This window comes from Cetorhinus maximus, chromosome 5 (assembly GCF_964194155.1).
Source record: "Cetorhinus maximus chromosome 5, sCetMax3.hap1.1, whole genome shotgun sequence".
Taxonomy (NCBI): domain Eukaryota; kingdom Metazoa; phylum Chordata; class Chondrichthyes; order Lamniformes; family Cetorhinidae; genus Cetorhinus; species Cetorhinus maximus.
In genome coordinates this window covers 4,350,084-4,373,494 of record NC_135883.1, presented here as the reverse complement: position 1 = coordinate 4,373,494, position 23,411 = coordinate 4,350,084, and the positions used below count along the sequence as shown (strand labels likewise).

General features: G+C 43.5%; 1 protein-coding gene across 1 annotated transcript in view; it reads left to right on the top strand.

Moving 5' to 3' along the window:
* LOC144680472 (exostosin-1-like) overlaps positions 1 to 23,411 on the top strand; it is a 709,158-nt gene that overhangs the window by 662,406 nt on the left and 23,341 nt on the right. The window contains exon 11 of the mRNA XM_078541470.1: positions 6,407 to 6,578. Within this exon, the coding sequence (XP_078397596.1) occupies positions 6,407 to 6,578 (172 nt within the window). The remainder of the gene's footprint in view (positions 1 to 6,406; positions 6,579 to 23,411) is intronic.

Sequence of the window (23,411 nt, the reverse complement as noted above, 5' to 3'; positions counted from 1 at the left end):
GCATAAGCAGCAAGGGAGCTAAGCGATTCCACAACCACCGGATTAGATCTAAGCTCTGTAGTCCTGCCCATCCAGTCATGAAGGGTAGTAGACAATCAAACAACTCACTGCAGGAGGAGGCTCCACAAATATCCCCATCGTCAATGATGGGGGAGCCCAGCACATGAGTGCAAAAGATAAGGCTGAAGTATTCGTAACAATCTTCAGCCAGAAGTGCTGAGTGGATGATCCATCTCGGCCTCCTTTGAAGGTCCCCAGCATTCACAGACGCCAGTCTTCAGCCAAGTTGATTCACCCCATGTGATATCAAGAAATGGCTAAAGGCACTTGATACTGCAAAAGCTATGGGTCCAGACATATTCCAGCAATATTGAAGACTTGTGCTCCAGAACTTGCCGTGCCCCTAGCCAAGCTGTTCCAGTACAGCTACAACAGTACCCAGCTGTGTGGAATATTGCCTAGGTGTGCCCTTTACATGAAAAGCAGGGGAAATCCAACTTAGCTAATTACCACCCCATCAGTCTACTCTTGATCATCAGTAAAGTGATGGAAGGGGTCATCAGTAGTGTTATCAAGCAGCACGTGCTTAGCAATAACCTGCTCACTGATGCCTAGTTTGGGTTCTGGCAGAGTCACTCAGCTCCTGACCTTATTACAGCCTTGGTTCAAACATGGAGAAAGGAGCTGAACTCCAGAGGTGAGGTGAGAGTGACTGCCCTTGACATCAAGGCAGCATTTGACCGAGTGTGGCATCAAGGAGCCCTAGCGAACCTGGAATCAATGGGAATCAAGGGGAAACTCTCTGCTGGTTGAAGTCATACCCAGCACAAAGGAAGATGGTTGTGGTTGTTGGAGGTCAATCATCTCAGTTCCAGGACATCACTGCAGGAGTTCCTCAGGATAGTGTCCTAGGCCCAACCATCTTCAGCTGCTTCATCAGTGACATTTCTTCTATCATAAGGTCAGTGTGGGGATGTTTGCTGGTGATTGCACAATGTTCAGCATCATTTACAACTCCTCACATACTGAAGCAGCCCATTTCCAGATGCAACAAGACCTGGACAATATTCAGGCTTGGGCTGACAAGTGGCAAGTAACATTCATGCTGCACAAGTGCCAGGCAATGACCATCTCCAACAAGAAGGAATCTAACCATTGCCCCTTGACATTCAATGACATTACCATCACTAAACTCCCCACTATCGACATCCTGGGTGTTTCCATTGACCAGAAACTGAACTGGACTGGCCATATAAATACTGTAGCTACAAGAGCAGGTCAGAGACTGGGACTCCTGCAGTGAGTCACTTCCTGGCTCCCCAAAGTCTATCCACCTTCTACAGTGCAGAAGTCAGGAATATGATGGAATACTCCCCATTTGCATCGATGAGTTCAGCTCCAACAATACTCAAGAAGCTTGACACCATCCTGAACAAAGCCATCCGCTTGATTGGCATCACATCCATAAACATTCACTCCCTCCACTACTGACACACAGTAGCAGCAGTGTGTACCATCTACAAGTTGCACTGCAGAAACTCACCAAGGCTCCTTAGACAGCACCTTCCAAACCACGACTGCTACCATCTAGAAGGACAAGGGCAGCATACACATGGGTTTGCCACCACTTGGAAGTTCCCCTTTAAGTCAGTCACCACCCTGACTTGGAAATATATCACTGCTCCTTCACTATCATTGGGTCAAATTCCTGGAATTCCCTCCCTAACAGCACTGTGGGTGTACCTACACCACATGGACTGCAGCGGTTCATGAGGGCAGCTCACCACCACCTTCTCAAGGGCAACTAGGGATGGGCAATAAATGCTGGCCTAGCCAGCGATGCCCACATCTCATGGATGAATAAAAAAATTTAACAATAAATGGTTCATGTTTAAATACACAAGTCTCAAGATCTCATCATTGAGACATCTACAGAACCCATATTACAATGGCCTCTGGCATCTTTTCTGTGTTGAAGTTTTCCATTCTGGTCAGAAACATTTGTGAGAGTTGAAGAAGAGAATCTAAAATGGCTAGGCCTAGAAATTGAACCATGCAGTACCTGGTTTTGGGTGAAGAATGGGCAGTGAAGAATCTAACATAGTCTGTTGCATGCATGTGGGCTCATTCCTCACCAGGAGAATGCAACTTGTCAAATTCATTAACATGACTGGAGTTTGCCCCAAAGCAGGGTTGGGCTTATTTCCTACATGCAAATCTATTTGTCACAGGCACACTGTCTCCTGGGATGCAACAGGAACATGTCCTGATCACACAAAAGGACCAATTTTGCGTGGTTTTCTTGTAAACATTTTAACATAGCAGTCATTGCAAACCCTGCAGAATTGCCCTAGAATCTCGAGGAGATGAAGATTCTGCAGCGAGAAATCCCGAAGAAAAATCGTAGGGGCATGGAAAAAAACGCAGTTGTAGAATTATTGGAACTGGGAAAAAGTGCTGATTAACAATGGATGGCAACTGGTGGTGGGAGGTCTGGTGATAAAACCAGAAATACATTGAGCCAGAGTTGACAATTCCATAGCTGCTGCTGGCCTCATACCCAAATTCAGGTGGGATCCGTATTGTTCATTTGGTTGCAACAACGATGACGTATTTGAAACTCGTTTCTGAATTAGTAGTTTCTTTTGTGAATATATTCCGTGCTGCTTTGGTTTCAAAAAACAGCCTATTCATAAACACTAGAAAGAAATGGATTTTTAGTAATGTTACAAAATGTATTGATTCTCGAAGATGTGTGGTCAGGTGACCATATGTAAGAGATCAATAACATTCCAGGGTATATAGACAGATTAAGATGGCTTAGGCAGCTGGGTTTTAGTGTAGATAATTATAAAGTAATCAGTGATGGAAAACAAAATATGAAATCTATTTGTATCCATTGGCATGGGCACATGCCAACTGGAAATCCTGGCCTCATTTCTGCCTGGTCGTTGAAATGGTGCAGACCTCAATCTAATGGCATTCGGTGGGCAGCCCAATCACCCTAACCACTGCCCAAAAACTGTCTGTCATTAAATTCGACACCGTTAGTTCCCTCGAACAGTAACAAGGTAAATAACCAATTATCACAAAAGCAAGATATCGGGGATGCTCAAAATATGAGATAAATAGCCAGCTATTCTATTTTGTGGTCTTTTTGAAGGAGGAATTTTGACCAAGGCTGGGAGGAATTCCCTGCTGTTCTTCAAATAGTGCCATGGGATCTTTATTGTCCAGCCGAATGGGTGGCTGAGATCTCAGTTTAACACCTCATCCAAAGCATGTCACGTCTAACAATGTAGTATTGTTTTGGTACTGAACTAAAATTATGGTTTAGATTCTGTGCTCAAGTTTTAGAGTTGGGATTGAACCCACAACTACTTTGCTTAGTGGGGATGGTGCTACCAAATGAACCAAGCTGTTATTATCCACATAATTTCCATAATAAATATATCCATAATATAATAAATCTGTCCATATTACATGGGAAGATATCAGGGGTGTTTGCTAGTACATGATACTTAAAACCACCAGTTATTCCCTATCTATATAATTGTTCAACCATTTTACTAACACAAATTCACAATTTTGAATGTTATTGTTAAATCATTCAAATGTATTAATTTACATATATATGTCTGATGTGCTTGGTCTCAGCAATACAATTTCACAGCTGGTTGAAATTCTGTATATAAGCCAGCAGTAGCTCAACATTGCTTTCATCAGAATAAAAAAAATACGAGTGAAAATAGGTCAGGATCACTTACTAATAACTACATTGGGCCAAATTGAGAGTTTGTGCGTCATCAGCACTGATCAGTGAAAGGCTTGTCAGATCTCAATTATATCCACTTCGTAGACTTATATATTCAAATTAGTGGTACATCATTATACCACGATCTGTTGTAGTTAAACACATTAACATTTGGATTCTTGTCAAGAAAGAGACTGAGGAGTTATTAGAGAATAGGCTACTACACAATTGGAAAACTCTAAGTTGCAGAATAATGTGATATATAAGTCATTGCTTATTAATTAATACAGGAAGCAAGCAATGCAGCAGCACTAAAGGCTGTGTCACAAACCAAACCCAATCCTATTGATAAAGCACTATCCCATTATCCCAGATCCCAAATTTGACTCACTTTGTTGTGGAGAAATGCCAACCACAAGCTGAATGATACTGTACAAAAAAGTCGAAGCCTTAGAGAAAGAACCATTTCACTCTAATGCATTTAATATACAGTTTCAGAATTGTAATGCTGAATGTTGGGTATAAACTTAAAGGTTAAAAAGCAAATGACTATGGATGTTGGAAATCTGAAATAAAAACAGAAAACTCTAGAAATACTCAGCAGGTCTGACAGCAGAAAGCTGCATGACCTCAAGACACGACAAGTTAGAGATACAACAGGTTTTAAGCAAGTACAGAGGCAGGGAAGGGGAGGAAAGAACAAAAGTGAAGGCCTAAGATGGAGTGCAAGGTCATGTTTGCAGACTGAAAAGAGGCGTCTCACACAAAGCAGTCACACAATTTAAATTTGATTTTCTCAACATAGAGGGGACCAAATCATGAGCAGTGAATACAATAGAAGAAATTGAAAGAGGTACAAGTAAATCACTGTTTCATCTGCAAGGAAAGTTTGGGATCGTAGACGTGTGAAGAGAGGAGGTTAAAAAGGCCTCCCCTGAGTTGTGTGGGAAGTGGAGGGGATGTTGAGGGTGATTGAAGAGTAGATCAGGGTGTTGCAGAGAGAACATTCCCTTTGGAATGCTAAAATGGGAGGGGGAGGATGGTACATATGTTTGATAGTGGCATCACTACAAGGCAGAAATAGAGGAGGATGATCTGTTCAGTGTGGAGGCTGAGGTGGAACATGAGGAGAAGGGCAGCTCTGTGGTGGTTCTGGGAGTGAGGGGAAGACATGAAAGTGGAAGAGCTGGAAATGGAAATGGATCAAGGTCTCTGACAGTCACTGTGGTGTGGAATATGCAGTTGAGAAAAAATGAAGATATATCAGAAGTATTAGTATAGAAGAGCGCAAGGTTAGGATAGTGAAAAGATGGCAAAGGATGAGATTGGAAGGATGGATGACATCAGCAAAAGTGAAATGGAAGAAGGGTTCATAGGGGCATTAGTGTCCTATGTGTTAGAATGCTTGAAGCTTGTGGTCCTTGACACCAGAAATGAAGAAGATAAATTTAAAGCAGCAGATGAAGTGAAAGATGAAATAGAACAAACATCTGTAAAGGAGACAAACAGAAATCCCACCAAAGGGAAAAGCAGAATTTCTTCAATTTGGATGTTCCTAGAAGAGAAGTAGCAGTGAATTAAACATTAAAAAAAATGCTGTGGATGCTGGAAATCATTTGCCCTTACACTCTTGCATGTTGTGAAGCAGAGGAAGATTCAGATATGAATGAAGGAATATATTTAAAATTAAAGATTGTTGCCCTGAGTGCTGAAAACCTAGCAATTATTTGTCTTGTCATTTTCTTTTCCATACTGGGCTGGATTTTTAATTCAGGTCAGGAGCCGAAAATGGGGGCTAGCTCCGGCGGTTCTGACCCCACATGGCGTCCACCACAATCTTTAATGCTCCAGGCAATTAAAAGCAGGGAGTAGGCTTGCTATCCAGTCAGGAACAGCTACGGTGGGAGCTGTCTGTCTGAGGCATGGAGACTGAGAGAGAAAGGGCCAGGGTAAGTCTAAAATGCCACAGCTGCCTGCATGATCCTGGAGGGGCCACCATGCCAGAGGATGGCCAGCAGCTGCAGCTGTGGCTCGATGGCTGTTATGGGTTCAGGGCGGGACCCTTGCTTGATCTTTCATTCACCCCCCCCTCACCCCTTTCCCCCTGAGCCCAACATGGGCTGCCCACATTGCTGACTGAAAATGCAGTCTGCACGGGAATGGGGTTTTAACAGGCCCGTTAATTGAAAATATTGGCCTTAATTGGCTGCCTGCCATTTGCCAGCAGGTAGCTGATCTGCCCCCGAGTGACCCTCATTGGAAATGGCTGGGGGTCAGGATTGTGGTGACGGTGAACTGGCATGGAGACCAGTGGCGCAACATCGCCTATGATCCCAACCTCAACCCATTTGAAAAATCCAGCCTGTTATTGTAAGTGGCAAATATGGGAATCATTCCGAGATAATATAAAACCAATTTTTACCCAAAAACATTTTGTTTTAGGTTTCAACCAGTCAGCATGAATTAGTATAATCTATTTTCAACTTTGAAAGACAGCATCTGTGAGTCATCATTGTTTAATGAAAATATTCCGACATCAGTAGGAGGAAACATCTTCCTACTTAATTTAATTGTTCTGTCTTAATTATGCTCTGAGTTGTAAGATATTAATTGGGTGATAGATGTCTATATGAAATTTCTATTTTGTTACAGATATTATCACTACCTGTACAGCTATTACTTGCCAGCCAGTCTTCACAACATGATAGACCAGATGACAAACTGTGAAGATATCCTAATGAACTTTCTGGTTTCAGCCATCACCAAACTCCCTCCAATTAAAGTCACACAGAAAAAGCAGTATAAGGAAACTATGATGCAACAGGTATGTATAAAGTGCGACTCAAATCTTGCACCATTTTATCAGATTTCATTTAACTTATAAACACAAAGAAGCTGACAAACAGTTTCAGGCAAGCATGCACTGTGTCCAAAAAGGAAATCACGTGAAAAGAGCATGTAACTGAAAACAATCCTATGATCAAGGCCACTGCTTCAAGGCAACTAGGTGAGTTAATCCATTTTTATTACATTGGACTTCAGGATTTTCATGGTATTTTGGGACTATATTCTGCAATTCATTTTATTGTTCTGTAAAAACGAAAATCAAATGGCATATGAAAGCAAGTAATTGCAAAGAGAGTGCAGTGGAACTTGAACCTGTGATGGCTTAATATACAATGATGTCCTGTATCATCAGTCACATTATAAGTGAAGAAACTCAAATACACAAAAGTGCAATTTATGCAATGGTGGGTTTACACATTTGTAAAGTGGAAAATTAACTCTAATGATGTAAAATGTATTGTCTAGCAGTTACTTTTAATTTTGGATATTTTTTGGACACATCTTCAGGACATGTATAGTGATTCAGCAGTTAAAGCCAAAAATAAATTATTCTGGAATGTGATGATCACAAATTCATGACATAATAGAAGGAAGCCATCCAACCCATTGAGTCCATGCTGACTCTCTGTAGAGCAATCCAGTCAGTTCCCTTTCCCCCACTCTATCTCTGTAGCCCTTCAAGTTTATTTCCCTCAAGTGCCCACCCAATTTCCTTTTGAAATCATCGATCGTCTCCACTTTCACCACCCTCATAGGCAGCGAGTTCTAAGTCATTTAGCACTCACTGCGTATTTCTTGCTCAAAGCCTTGAAACCCCTAGATTTGGCACCATCAGATAATAGGAACAGCTTTACTTTGTCTACTTTACTGAAACATGTCATAATCTTGTACACTGCTATCAAACCTCAACTCCATTGCTGCAAGAAGAATGACCCCAGCTTCTCCAACCTACCCCTGTCGCTAAAATCCCTCATCCCTGGAACCACTGTGGTAAATCTCTTCTGCACCCTCTCAAGGACCTTCATATCCTTCCTGAAGTGTGGTAACCAGAGCTGGGCACAATACTCTAATTGTGGCCTAACCAGAGCTACATAAAGGTTCAACATAATTTCCCTGTTTTTGTACTCAGTACCTCCGTTTATGAAGCCTAAGATCCCATATACTTTGCTAACTAACTTCTCTCTCAATATGTCCTGCCACCTTCAAAGATCGATGCACACGAAGCTGAAGGTGACCCTGTCCCTGTATACCCTTTAACATGTGCCATTTAGTCTATATTGCCTCTTCCTATCTCTTCTGCAAAAATGCATTTTCTCAGACTTCTCTGTATTAAATTCCACCTGCCACTTATTTGCCCATTCTACTAACCTATCTATGTTCGGTTGTAGATGGTTGGTATCATCCTCATTGTTTGTCACACCTCCAAGTTTGGTATCATTGTCATATTTTGAAATTTTATTCTGCATTCCAATACCAAACTCATTTATATATACCAAAAAAAGCAGCGTTCCTAGTATTGGCCCTTACCCACCGCTGACGTGAAACTGACTGGCCTGTAGTTACCCCCCGTTCTTAATCGAGGGTGTCATGTTTGCCACTTTCCAATCCTCTGGCACCTCACCCAAAACTAGGCAAGTTTGGAAGATAATGGCAAGCCCTTCCACTATCTCCATCCACATCGCCCTCAGCAATCTGGGATGCAAGCCATCGGGACCAGCTGACTTATTCACTCTACACATAGCCAGCCTTTCCAGAAAATCCTGCCTATCAATTTTCAAGCCATCCATTACCTCTACTATTTCTGTTTCTATTGATACCAACATCCTTAGTAAACACCAATACAAAGTGCTCATTAATTATTCTAGCCTTGCTTTGCACCCCTGAAAATATATCACCCTCTGTGTCCCTAACAGGTCCCACCCGACCACTTACTACCCATTTACTATTTACATGAGGAAGATTTTTCGGTTCAGTTTTGTGCTAACGGCCAGAATCTTCGAGTCGGCGTGCGTGCCGATGTGTAAAATGCCGGGCAGCGATGTCGGTCGTGCATCTCGCGTCACTGCGCGTCATTCAGGTCTTCAGTTCAGCGGGTGCGCACCAGAGTCGGCTGCATGCCCGCCGAATTGTCAAAGGCCTATTAAGGCCATTTAAAAACTAATTAAAATAATTAACGGAGCTGCCTGGAGGCTTCATGAAGGATTTGTAAATCAGATAAATTTTTTTGTTAAAATTCACTGACATGTCCCAGCTCGTGTGACACTGACTGTCACATGAGGGGGGACATGTCTGAAAATGTTTTTTATTTTCTCTTTTTTTTATTTTCTCTTCATTTAAATTGTTCAAAATGTAACTAAACTCCCTGAGGCAGCTCCGTGCCTCAGGGAGATTTCGGCGCTCTTTCACACACATGCGCGAAAGAGCGCAGGCCCCGGCTCAGCGCTCCCGGGCGCGCCTCACGCTGGGTGGGCTTTGATTGGCCCGCCCACATAAAATGGCGACTTGCAGCCGATTGCGGGCGGCGATTGGCTGAGCATCTGTCCCTGCACCCGCTCCCACTCCCGCCCAAACCCCCCTGACGGGAATAAAATTCTCCCCAGTGTATATAATAACACCACCATAAAAATATTAAAAATGGGACATAAAAATTAGAAAACTTTTATTTAAAAAAAGCATCAATGAGAAGGAAGAGAGCAACAGCTTATATATAGCAATCCTCAAGTGCACTTTAAAATTAGAACATATTAATTATAGAATAAATATGGCATGGGAGCACTAAATAAACAGTTAAATGGTTTCCGTACCCATTCTCCCGTTACCATTTTCACAAAGCCGTCTTACCCCTCCAGAATGAGAAAGCCACTCTACCAATTTTCCGACACAGACAAAGTCGGCCCACCCCATCTAGATCCAGTAAATGTCACTCCACCCCATCCAGATCCAGGCAAGGATGATCCTTCACCTCAAGTCCCAGTTCACAGAGAAGTTGCACCCCATCTAAGTCCCATGCGTTCACGTAAACACTTTGGTCTTTTCATTCAGCCTTTTCTTCTTAACCCTGTTAAGATGGTAGACTCCTTCCACTATCCCTTATTCAAGCTCGTGCTCTTCCCTCCTTTCCAAGGAGCCCCTGCTGGTCATTGGGTTTCTGCTGTGGTTCGACGGCAGAGCAGGAGAATTCCCAAGGAAATTCCCACCAAAGAGATCTTTAAATGGAAGGCATGGAAAATCCAATACTGCACCATTAGGAAAGGAACGTCAATCAATGCATAGAACAATAAATGAGATCAAAAATTATATCGATCTTTATTTCACTCATGAGAAAAAAAATCAAAAAATCCCTAGCGCCCACACCATTTGCTAGTTATGCTTTCTGTCAGACTCATGGAGTAAAAATCAATATCATCATAACCATAATTTATTACCTTCAATATTATTTCTACAAAATTTGTTTTTCACTTATACAGCTTAATATTTATTACAATTTTGAAAAATGAAAATATTTCTAGATTTTGAGAGCCCATTCTATCCGAATGTAAGAAAAATAGATTTGGCCCCTGTGGTGATTGTTGATTGAAGGCCAACCTTACTGAGTAAGGATCACATGGTCAGAACAGCCAATCAGAACCTAGCATGGTGAAGCTTATAAGGTAGGGTGGGCTTGGGGGCGGGGGGGAGTTTTCCTGGTCTAGAGAGTGCATTGTAGCCTTAATACGATCATAAGCCACAGGAACAGAAGTAGGCCATTTGGCCCATCAAGTCTGCTCCACCATTCAGTGAGATCATGGCTGGTCTGAAAATCCTCAACTCCACTTTCCTGCCCTTTCCCCATAACTTTTGATTCCCTTACTGATTAAAAATCTGTCTATCTCAGCCTTGAATATACTTAATGGCCCAGCCTCTACAGCCCTCAGCGGTAAAGAATTCCACAGATTCACTACCCTCAGAAGAAATTCCTCCTCATTTCTATCTTAAATGGGTGACCCCTTGCCCTGAGATTATGCCCTATGGTCCTAGACTCTCCTTGCTAGAAGCAGGCAGCTAATCCAGCAGCTCTGTAAATAAAGTTTGTTGCTCAACTAAAGAAGCCTCTCAGTAGTACATCTCTACATCTGGCGACAAGGATAAATGATCCTAGTGTTGCCTCTCGCCCTACAACTGTGAGTATCTCATATCAAAGAGGAAAAAATATATACTCACCAGGATGCCTCTCTTTGGGAGGATTGACTCGTTTGACTCTTCCACGGAGGACTGGACTCAATGCATCGAGCGTCGCAGGTTTTATTTCCAGGCCAACAAAATAGGGAAGGAAGCAAAGCGCAAAGCAATTCTCCTAAGCACCTGTGGGAGTCAAACCTACAACCTTATTTTCAGCCCCGCAGCCCCAAGCGCGCCTGACTCCAAGGGCGGAATCTTATGGAAGCGAGATTTTACGTTCCCGCCGAAGTCAATGGAGTTGAGAATAGCTCGCTACGTTTCAGGGCCCAGCCCCCATCGTGACGAGGCCGTAAAAGTCCGACCCAAATCGTTCAGTGAGCTCGTAGATTTAGTGAAGGGTCGTCTTCAGCCCAAACCATCAGTCGTGATGCAAAGATTCAAATTTAAGATGAGGGTGACGGCCGCAGGCGAATTGACTGTGAGTTATATTGCTGAGTTAAAGCAATTGTGAGAGCATTGTGATTTCGGAGCGACCTTGAACAACATGGTACGGGATCGGTCAGTTTGTGGCATGCGCAACGAAGCCATTCAGTGTCGATTGCTAGCAGAAGTCGATATAAATTTTAAATGCACCACGGCGGTAGCGCTGGAAGGTTACCTCTCTGGGGCACCTGTAGACACACAAGGATTACACCCTGTGGAAGAAATGGTTAAGGTGATAAAGGAGGCGCTTTCCCCCACGAATATCACCCAGCTCAAATTATTTTTAGGGATGGTAAACTACTAGGGTAGCATGGAAAGCACTGAAAAAGATTTGCAGGAGCCACAGAGCTTGCAAAATGCAGCGTTTACCAGTTAGGGTGTGAACCTGCAGCTGGGCGTGGTGCTAAAACCGCAGAAGCAGCTGCGAAGCGAGAATCATTCCCAATCACCCAGAAATCAAAAAATATATACTGGAGGCAATCAGACAGTGCTCCTGAAGTTGAAATGTTGCCGATGTGGGGGTAACCACACTCCTGAAACATGTACATTTAAGGGGGCAGAGTGCTGTTACTGTCACAAAAGAGGATATTTGACAAAGCAGTGCAGAGCTAAGTCCAGACTGCCAAGTAACCAGCCAGCTAAGATGTCAGAAGTACATAATGTGAAAGACCCTGAAATAACTGATTCTGACATTCACTCTCCTTTCAATCTTAAAGCAGTCAAGGCAAACCCTATTACTGTCAGACTCCACGTAAACAGGAAGCCTCTAGTTATGGAGGTGGGGACAGGGGCATCAGCCACAGTGATGGGTGAGCACACATTTCAGTCCCTGAGAGAAGGTACCCAACCCTTAAGCCTGGAGAAAACTTCTGCCCAGTTGAAGACTTACACGGGAGAAGCCATAAAAGTAAAAGAACTGCCATGGTACCTGTGAGCTATAGGCAGCAGTCAGCCCAGCTCCCCGTAATAATGGTGATTGGGGGAAGGACAATGCCTTCTGGGCCGTGATTGGCTAAAAAGAAATCAAGTTAAATTGGTCCGAAATTTTTCAAGGAGGGCTGCTAGAATTATTTTAAAAATACAACAGCCTCTTTTGCAACGAGTTAGGAAAATCAAAGGCTTGCAAGCCAAGATTTATATTGGATATGAGCCATGCTTACCAGCAACTTGAGTTAGATAACACATCTTGGGGGTATGTCACAATAAACACACACAAAGGCCTATTCCAATATACACTTCTACCTTTTGGCACGTCCTCGGCATGTGCAATTTTTCAAAAGATGATGGAGACTTTGTACAGGGATTACCACGGGTTGTAGTATACCTTGACTATGTCCTCATAACCGAATCGACAAAGGCTGAGCATTTAGCAAATTTAGAGGAGGTATTAAAAAGATTTCTGGAAACCGGAGTCTGCCTACAAAAGGAGAAATGCACTTTCCAAGCCACTGAGGTTACCTCTCTGGGGCACCGTGTAGACGGTACAAAGATTACACCCTGTGGAAGAAAAGGTTAAGGTGATAAAGGAGGCGCCTTCCCCCACAAATATCACCCAGCTCAAATCATTTTCAGGGATGGTAAACCACTAGGGTGATTTTTACCAAACCTATTGACTGTACTGGTCCCCTTGTGCATACTGCTGAAGAAACACCATCATTGGTCCTGGAAGGCTCCACAGGAGGAAACCTTCAACAGAGTAAAACAACTGCTGCACTCCTCAACCTTGTTTGTGCACTTCAACCCATCTGAAGAATTGATGTTGACCTGCGACGCCACTCCAGGTTGTCCCATGAAATGGACGACGGCTCTGGGAGGCTAATAGGATACATATCAGGAACCCTCTCAGAGTCCAAGAAAGGTTATTCACAGATCGAGAAGGAAGGACTGTCAATAGTCTTTGGAGTTAAAAAATTCCACCAGTACTTACATGGCAGGCACTTTACTATTGTCTTCGATCATAAATCACTTTTGGGCCTTTTCAGTGAAGACAAGGCTATCCTGCTGATAGCCTCGGCAAGAATTCAGCGAGGGGCATTAATTTTGTCCGCTTACAAATACACTTTCAAGCACCGATCTGAGATACACATAGCGAATGCGGACGCTCTTAGCTGCTTACCCTTGCAAGAAAGCATCTCATGCACTCCTGTACCCCAAGAAATCGTCCTTGCATTGAATTCTTTAGACACATCGCCCATCTGTGTGAAGCAGATCACGAACTGGACCAATCGAGATCAGCTTCTGCCTAAAGTGAGTGACCAGATACTTACAGGATGCTTAAATGAGCCAGTCCCTGAGGAAATTAAACCATTTTTAACTGCAAATACGAATTGAGTTGTCAGGATGGCAACACACTCTGGGGAGCAAAAGTAGTTGTTCCTGTACCAAGCAGGGAACTGCTCCTAACAGAATTACACAGTGCTCATCCTGGCATTTCTAAAATGAAAATGTTCACCAGAGGTTGTGTGTGACGGCCTGGTATAGATGCAGATATTGAGAAGCTAGTCAAGCACTGTCAACAGTGCCAACTGCAACAAAAGTTGCCAACTGCAACCCCACTACACCCTTGGGAATGGCCTGGCCGACCATAGGTGCGGATCCATATAGTCCACCTGGGTGCATTCCGAGACACAATGTTTTCGCTCGTAATTGGCGTGCTCTCAAAATGGATGGAGGTTTTTGAGGTGAAATCACTGACGTCGCCTGCTACCATCGAAAGTTTACACCAATGCTTTTCGACTCACTGATTGCCCAAAGTCATTGTATCAGGCAATGGAGCCGTATATGGAAGAAATTTCGGTAGCGGTCCAAGTTGGACCCCAGGAATTATCGCCCGTGAGACCAGACCCCTTTCACGCCAAATAGACACGGAAGGCTGCATCATTCATAAGCACATGGATCACCTGAGGAACAGGGAGACACCCCCACAGTCAGTGTTGCCACCAAAGAACATTTTCAAACCTGTAAGCATCAAATACCTGATCGGCCTGTTATAGACATAACGGGCGACTCCATGGAATCAAATAGTGAGGAACTACCTGTGCCAAAAGAAGGTACCGGTTATCACAGTTCCCGTTAGTGTCAAGCCTGTAGGACAGAAAATCCCCTCAACGGCTTGATTTGTAGTCACTGCACCAATCTGAATCTGAATTCATGGCAAAGTGCCAGCCTGATTATTTCTAAGATTTTTAATATTATTTTCTATTCACCTTTATAAAGTAATTTGTGTAAATAAGGAATGTAAAACAAGGAACTAAAGGGAGAGGGATCTTTTTGTGGTGATTTTTGCTTTAAGGCCAGCCTTTCTGAGTAAGGGTCACATGGTCAGAATAACCAATCAGCACTGAGCACAGGGAAGTTTATAAGGGGCGGGGTTTTCCTGGTTTATAGTGTGTATTGTAGCCTTGCTTAAAGTCTGCAGGTAATGCAGCAGCTCTATAAATAAAGTTTGTTGTTCAACTAAAGAAGCCTCTCAGCAGTACATCTCTATAGCTTCCATTTGAATTGTAGTACCAATCTGCTAATCCTAGTAGCTATGGCATGTATGTTGGCCCTGTTCCATTTCTGGGCAATGAAAAGGAAGAAGCCAGGGAGTTTATCCCCACTGCCCTGGCCAATTATTTATCCCTCAATCAACGTCACAAATACAGATTATCTGGTCACTATCACATTGATGTTTATGGGAGCTTGCTGTGCACAAATTGGCTGCTGCATTTCCACAACAGCCAGTACCCTTCAGAAGTACTTCATTGGCATTAAAACCCTTTGGGATGTCCTGTGGACATGTAAGGTGCTTTATAAATGCAAAACTTTTTTTTTCTTTTTCAAAGGTTAGCTCCCAGGATGATGATGATGGGGAGATTTGGTAATGTTGTTGAATGTCAAGGACGGTGGTTATACTACCTGCTGATGAGCTTTGCCTGATGTTTGTGATGCGAATGTTACTTGCCACTTATTAGCCCAAGCCTGAATGTTGTCCAGGTCTTACTGCATGCAGGCATGGACTGCTTCATTATCTAAGGAATTGCAAATGGAATTGAACACTGTGCAATCATCAGTGAACAGACATCTATCTGACCTTATGATGGAGGGGAGGTCATTGGCGAAGTAACTGAAAATAGTTGGGCTCAGGAAGCTGCCTTGAGGAGCTCCTGCAGTGACATCCTGGACCTGAGATGATTGACCTCTGATCCTCTGGTATCCACCATTGATTTGTGCGCTCATCAAGGTGACAGGTAACAGCGATAGCTCACCCACTGTTATTCATAAGACAGAAACAGAGCAAACTCCCTCCACACTGTCCCAACAGCTCATTTCCATCCTCACCCTGCGAATAGCGCCCCTACTGGACTGGTGTGGTACTTTTTACAATTCCCTGCACCAACCATCCTTAACCCAGAATGAGCAACAGTTAGGGATCATTTTATGATAATGCCAATGCTCGTAATTGAACTCAAACTGCCAAAAACCATGTCACATAGAACCCTTTCTGTAACCCTTAAGTTTCATCCCATCAATGTGGGGCAGATTTGAATCTAGGTTGCAGAAGTGAAATGCAAGTACCTAATCGATTATGAAACTTAGTACACTTGTAAGCTTGACTATATAATTCAGCATTCTGTTTGTTTGGTCGATGCCTGCTCTGTACATTGAACATGATAACACAATCTGTACCATTTATAGTGGCCATGTGGTGTTAATGCAATTTGTTCTCTACACACGGGCAGTAAAACAAAAGGCAAAATAGCCAGCATAATTTAAAAACACAGGAAATCTCACTGAGCATCTGCTTCTCCTAATTGTTAATAGTTGGATCAAGAATCCCATCGCTGAGGTAATTGCACTTTACTGTGGTGCGAACAGGTAATTGAACCTGAATGAAACCCTGATCTTGCCTAAAATCAGCAGAGATTTTTAAATCGTTAAGTACAGGTTAAATCTTATTAAAATGCTCAAAATAGTTGGCAGCCTATTATTTTATAATGCACTTTTGTATTTGCCCTTTCTCGTACTGGACAAATGGCTAGCGCTATTTTTCCAAAATGGACGATTGTTGGTGATGAGCTTGGACCAGATAAGTGGTGGCACTACTCTTCCTAGATCTCATCCATCTCGCCTTTAACTGTCTCAGCACAATGGAATTAATTTTCATCTTCAATGTATACCTGACAAACCAGTCAAAATGCCCACCTGATGTCACCAGTGAGAGATCAAAACTATTCTGGTAGTCGAGCCTCCTTGGAGAGTTGTCCTCACATTTCCAACATTGGAAAGTAGCATGCTGATTTCGAAAGGCAGCAAATCCAGTGGTGAAACCACGGAACATGTGCCTACACCACAGGACCATGTTACCAGACAGTATCTCATCAAATTGTTCAGACAAGGTCATAAGCTGTCAAAGTAATGTTCAAATAATTTACAGAAACATCATCTGAAGCTCAGTCATGGTTTCGCTTCTGGTTGGTTGTTACATTAGATAACATGCTATGTTTGACTGAATTATGGAAAGGAAATTAAACTAAACTCTTATTAAAGGGCCACCATCTTCATGGCAAAAAAATTACTATTTTTTTCTATTTCAACAGGCAAAAGCAGAACAGACCTATATCATTTTCATTCTGATAAAGCATGCAAATGGCATAATGACGCAGTTTTAATTTTAGTTGCATCGTTGTACTACAAACAAATGAAAAGACTTTTCCAAAACCTTTAGCATGAGGACATTGTCTCTGAAAACATGCCTAAAATACCCTTGAATGATTTTAACCTCTGCAGTGTATAACGGAACCAGGGGCTGCACCATCTCTAACTTAGAGGGCACTGCTATATGCAGAAAGGAAAGAAAACCAGAAAGCTGACAGAGATGAATTATATTGGGTCACAAGCCATGGGATACCTTTGCCATCCAATACTTAGCAAACCTCTGACGAATCATCCACTACATGTAGTTAACGGCTCAACTTGTGACTGTCTGTTGAGCAGAATGGGTGGTGTTTGCAGATTCTCTAATAATTCTTTAGTCTACACTGTCATTTCCCAGCACCAGATCAATTCCAGATCCACAGTAGATTGATCACTTTGCAAACCACAGCAGTGATCAATGGTGGATTCTGGCATTCTTGCTGAAGTTTTGTTGGAATTTATTGTGTTCCCTTACTCACAAGACAGCACTCCTTTCTACCTAATTACAAGGACTATAGGCTCCTAAATCCATGTGCGCGACATACAGGATACACCCATTGGCACCCCTGATGGTGGAGTTTGACGGGGCTGAGGGAGGCATCCTCTTACATTCTTGTTAGGCACTCACATCACTAGAGCTGGATCTTGAGTGCTTTGTGCAGGTGTCGTAAAATGCAGCAGAGGCCTGTCCCACTCCAGGGGTTGCCGGGCTTCTATCATAAATCGCCCATCAGGTTCCACTTGTCATGATCTTCAGGATCCAAGCCAAGTTCCAGACCTGAACATTGGGTGCCACAGCGGCCCCTGCACCATACCAGCTTTCTGTTATCCCAGATATAAGGAAGGAATTTATACTTACCAAGTGCTGTTTACATCCTTAGGACATCGCAGTTGACATTATTTCTGAGATGCAGTCGCCCCATGCAAGAAAACCTGCAGATAATTTGCACAGAGGAAGTTTCCACAAATAGAAAATGAATGAATGACCGGTTAATGCTTCTTAAGCACCTGAGACATTTTACAATGTTAAAGCTACTATATAAATGCATTATCTTGTAGTTTACTAGTATGGTTGAATAAGGAAAACCAGCCAGTACTTCAGAAATCAAATGTCATGGGACCATCCATAGATTTGCATAAGAATGGCAGATGAGACCTGAGTTTAATATCTCATCCAAAGAACAGTGTCACCAAAATTATGTAGCACTCCTTCTGTACTGCACTAAAGATTATGTTCTCAAATCCATAGTGGTTTTGCACCCATAGGGCTGGATGTTACTGGGCATCGTGGTCCCTGCCACACCCCCCAGCTAAAAAGCTGGGATGCCCGCTATGATCCTGATGGCTAACCAGCAGTGATTTAATGCTAGGAGCAGCATTCATTGCTTTAAGGTGAGACTTGCATCCCTTTCTTGGGAGGATGTCATGCCTTAGAGAACTGCTGGCCAATCGGATTGGCTGGCACCACTGGTAACCAAAGCTGAAGAGTCTTGACTGACAGGTAAGTCTGAGGTCAGGGGTTGTGGTGAGGTGGGGGCGGAGAGTAGGGGGTGGGATAGGACGTAGGTTTCAAAAGGCCCTGGTGGAGACTTTCAGGGGACCCCTGACGGGCCCCCAAGGAAGGTCAGCTGCCTTGCCTGACACCAGCCCATGCAGATAAAGCTGATGAGCTTCCCGCATGGTGTGGACCTCCTCTCTGTTGTGGGTAAAGTACCAGCCGTGGCGGGGTAAGGCACTTAAATGTCCATTAATTGACCACTTAAAGCTCAAGGGTGGGCGAGTTGCCCAATGCCTCACCCACTCCCCATAAAATTTCAGACAGGTCAGGGGCAGGTGGGTAGGCAGTGGGAAGGGCACACACTGGACACATGCCCCCTCCACCTTCAAACCTGCCGACGGGGGGGCAATAAATCCACCCCGTAACTCTTTAAAATAAGAGTTCTACAAACAGAACCAGGTTGACACATACTGTGCGCCCCCAATCACTCTGAAAGGTAGATAAATACTATACCAATTAACCATATGTTGCTAACTAATGTATAAAATAATGGTTATGAGAAAGAATTAAGCGTGGAAGTTAAATCAGCAGAGAAATGGTGTAATGTCGATTTAACTTTCACCGGTGCATTAAACTGTTTCCTGAGCCTCCTGAGTTTTTAAATAAGCTGTTTACGTAGGTGCACACATTTATTCTCATCCTGTTCGGTGTCACTGCAATGATCTGAAAATATAGTTGTGCTGTCAGTTCAGCTGCTTGTATTGACTACAAAAAAAGAACTGAGTGCAAGGCTGTCAATCAAATCAACTTCAAAAATACATTGAAGCACCTCCAACATAGCACAATTTGATTGATTCGTGGTTCACATCTCATCCAGGCCTTGCATGCCCAATGGATGACTTGACAAAGTGTAATAGGGTCTGGTGCTGAGAAGAACTTCTTCATCGAATTAGTTTGCAAGCAAAAGCATCTGGCCTGTGTCCTGAACGCCTCACTTTATGATTGCCTGGCTAAAAAGATGATGGATGTGGCTGCACATTCCTATTCTCTGGCTTCTACGTTGAGAACTTACAAAACAAATAAAAATCTTTATTTAATTTAAAACCCATTCTTTTTCAGCTTTTTCGCTAATGTTAACTAGTAGAGAAACTAAACAAGGAATCATTACCCGGAAGATTATATAAATTTGAAGAAACTCAGTTAAAAAAATATATATTTTGGAACTGTGCTAAAGTGTAAGAAAACAAGGACTAAAAATCTTAGTACACCCCTGGACATCACTTTCATGGGTCTAATGACAGTTTTGTTTACATATTTCTATTACCACATAGTTATAGAAATGATACATGTGGCAGGTTTTTGGATGATTGAGAACCAAGTTTTCAATCAGTATTTGTAAAAATGTATTTACAGTGAAAAAAAATGAAACATGACCATGTAAAAGTGCAAAAGCAGGTAAGGTGCAAATGAGATAAAGGCAAAATACTGCGGATGCTGGAAATCTGAAACAAAAACAAAAAGTGCTGGAAAAACTCAGCAGGTCTGACAGCATCTGTGAAGAGAAAGACAGGGTTAACATTTCGAGTCCTATGACTCCTCTTCAGAGCTAAAGGGAAGTAGAAATGTGGTGAAATATATACTGTTTAAGGGGGTGTAGAACAGGTGAAGCTGGATAGAGGGCCAGCGATAAGTGGAGGCAAAGGAGAGATTGCCAAAGATGTCATGGACAAAAGATAAAGGGTTGTTAATGGTGGTGGTACTGGCTAAAAGAGGTGCTAATGGTTACACTAAGAGTGGAAAGCAGAATGTGATAATGGCCGGACCAGGGTAAGCGCTCTGGAAAGTGACAGATGGCCCTAGTGGGGGTGGGGTGGGGGGAGGGGATGGTGGTGGGAAAAAAGATTGAAAATAGGATAAAACAATGAATAAAAATGGAAATAAATTTTAAAAATAATAACAATGAAAATAACTGGAAAAAAAAGCTAAAAAATAAAAATGAATATAGAAAAATGAGGATCAAAAAGGGGGTGGGGATGGAAAGAGAGTTCATGGTCTGAAGTTGTTGAACTCAATGTTAAGTCTGGAAGGCTGTAAAGTGCCTAATTGGAAGGTGAGGTGCTGTTCCTCCAGTTTGCGTTGAGCTTCACTGGAACATTGCAGCGGTGCTTCTGACATGTCTTCCTTCTTCCTTAACCGAGATTTCCCACTCACGGTGGTTGACAGGGCCCTCAACCGTGTGCGGCCCATCTCCCGCGCATCTGCCCTCACACCTTCCTCTCCCTCCCAGAACCATGATAGGGTCCCCCTTGTCCTCACTTTTCACCCCACCAGCCTCCGCATTCAAAGGATCATCCTCCACCATTTCTGCCAACTCCAACATGATGCCACAACCAAACACATCTTCCCTTCACCTCCCCGGCGGCATTCCACAGGGACCGTTCCCTCTGGGACACCCTGGTCCACTCCTCCATCACCCACAACACCGCAACCCCCTCCCACAGCACCTTCCCATGCAATTACAGAAGGTGCAACACCTGCCCCTTTACCTCCTCACTCCTCACTGTCCAAGGGCCCAAACACTCCTTTCAAGTGAAGCAGCATTTCACTTGCACTTCCCTCAATTTAGTCTACTGCATTCGTTGCTCCCAATGCGGTTTCCTCTACATTGGAGAGACCAAACGCAGACTGGGTGACCGCTTTGCAGAACACCTTCGGTCTGTCCGCAAGTATGACCCAGACCTCCCTGTCGCTTGCCATTTCAACACTCCACCCTGCTCTCATGCCCACATGTCCGTCCTTGGCCTGCTGCAATGTTCCAGTGAAGCTCAAAGCAAACTGGAGGAACAGCACCTCATCTTCCGATTAGGCACTTTACAGCCTTCCGGACTTAACATTGAGTTTAACAACTTCAGACCATGAACTCTCTCTCCATCCCGATCCCCTTTTCTCTATATTCATTTTTATTTTTTAACTTATTTTTTTCAACTTATTTTCATTATTATTTTTTAAATTTATTTCCATTTTTCTTCATAGTTTTATCCCCAGCTCTTATCCTATTTTCGATCCTTTTTCCCATCACCGCCCCCTCCCCCCACCCCACCCCCACTAGGGCCATCTGTCACTTCCCAGAGTGCTTACGCTGGTCCAGCCATTATCACATTCTGCTTTCCACTCTTAATGTCACCATTAGCACCTCCTTTAGCCAACACCACCACCATTAACAACCCTTTACCTTTTGTTTATGACATCTTTGCCTATCTCTCCTTTGCCTCCACCTATCTCTGGCCTTCTGTCCAGCTTCACCTGTTCCACCCCCCTTCAAACAGTATATACTTCAGCACATTTCTACTTCCCTTTAGCTCTGAAGAAGAGTCATAGGACTCAAAACGTTAACTCTGTCTTTCTCTCCACAGATGCTGTCGGAAGGTGCAAAGGAGAATGGATGCCATTTAACATTTTCTTGTTCCTAAGCTCTGCACTCAGCTCATGCGATGAAGTGACAAGTGCACTGCACGCACTGCTCAGCATCCAATTCTCAACATGAAGAACAGGTAGAATTACAGGGGAAATTTCAAAAGTCCAGAGAGAATTAGCTTTGGCCAATCCACCAAAACAAATAATACTGCAATTCACAGTGGAAATCAGTACAAAGTAACTTTATTCATTCCTAATAGTAAATTAATTATTATCTTTAATGGATCCACAATTTTGATCAGTATTGTTTCAAAAATCATTGGGGTCAATCAAATAACTTTTACAGCCAGAACACAGAGTGGAATTTTCCATTCTGGGACTAAATCTAGTGGTGGGGGTGGGAACTGGGAGTGTTTTCCTCTGCGAGGCCAATGGGAATTTGTGCCATATCGCACGATGCTGGCCTAATTAATTATGCATTTGTGGGTTTCCCAATGTTTCGCACGGGCTGGTGTGATGGTTCAGCTCCGCCTTCCGTCCTCTAGGTAGAGGACACCCCTCCGGACTTCCACTGTATTGAGAAGGACTTCCAAGGGTGCGTCACTGAACCTGGGGTTGGAGCCCCCTGTGATCGGTGGGCCATCTCCTCCTTCAGTGGTGGTTAAGTTGATGTTCAGGCACCTTTTTAGTATGGCACCCAGATGGCATAGCAGGAAACACACCATCCAGCCCACCCCACCGTGCAAAACGTTGGGAAACCCCCTCGACTGCATAATTAATTAGGCCAGCATCATGCGATATGCGGCGAATTCCCATTGGCTTCCTCAGAGGAAAACACTCCCAGTTCCCACCCCCTGCCACTGGATTTAGTCCCAGAATGGAAAATTCCACTCTGTGTTCTGGCTGTAAAAGTTATTTAATTGACCCCAATGATTTTTGAAACAATACTTATTGAAATTATGGATCCATTGAAGACAATAATTAATCTACTATTAGGAATGAATAAAGTTACTTTGTACTGATTTCCACTGTGAATTGCAGTATTATTTGTTTTGGTGGATTGGCCAAAGCTAATTCTCTCTGGACTTTTGAAATTTCCCCTGTAATTCTACCTGTTCTTCATGTTGAGAATTGGATGCATGGGAGGATGGGAGGAAGTCTCCAGGGAGGTCAGTGCCCAGGATCTCCACTACAGGACTGCGCTGCAAAGCCGCAAGTGGATGAATGATAGCATCTACTCCGCCAGGGTAACTGAACCTGCAACTGCTCCCACTCACCTCACTGAATGGGACAGGGAACGTGGGCCTCAGTGGCAAGAGCACCATTCATGCGGCCCATGCATAGACGAGCTACTCAACGTTGTAAGGTGAGGCCTCATAGCCCCAATGCCGTCCATCTGATCTGCAGGTGGAGAGGCCACTCTGGGCCCCTGACCCTTCCACACAGAGAGCTCAGAAGCTCAGATGCTGTCTGGGGTGGGGGGTGCAGGTTGTGGTGGGGAGATGGTGAAGAGGATAGTCGTTGAGGTGACCAGCAAGCACTGCTAATAACATGCCTCTGTGTAAGCCTTATACTTAT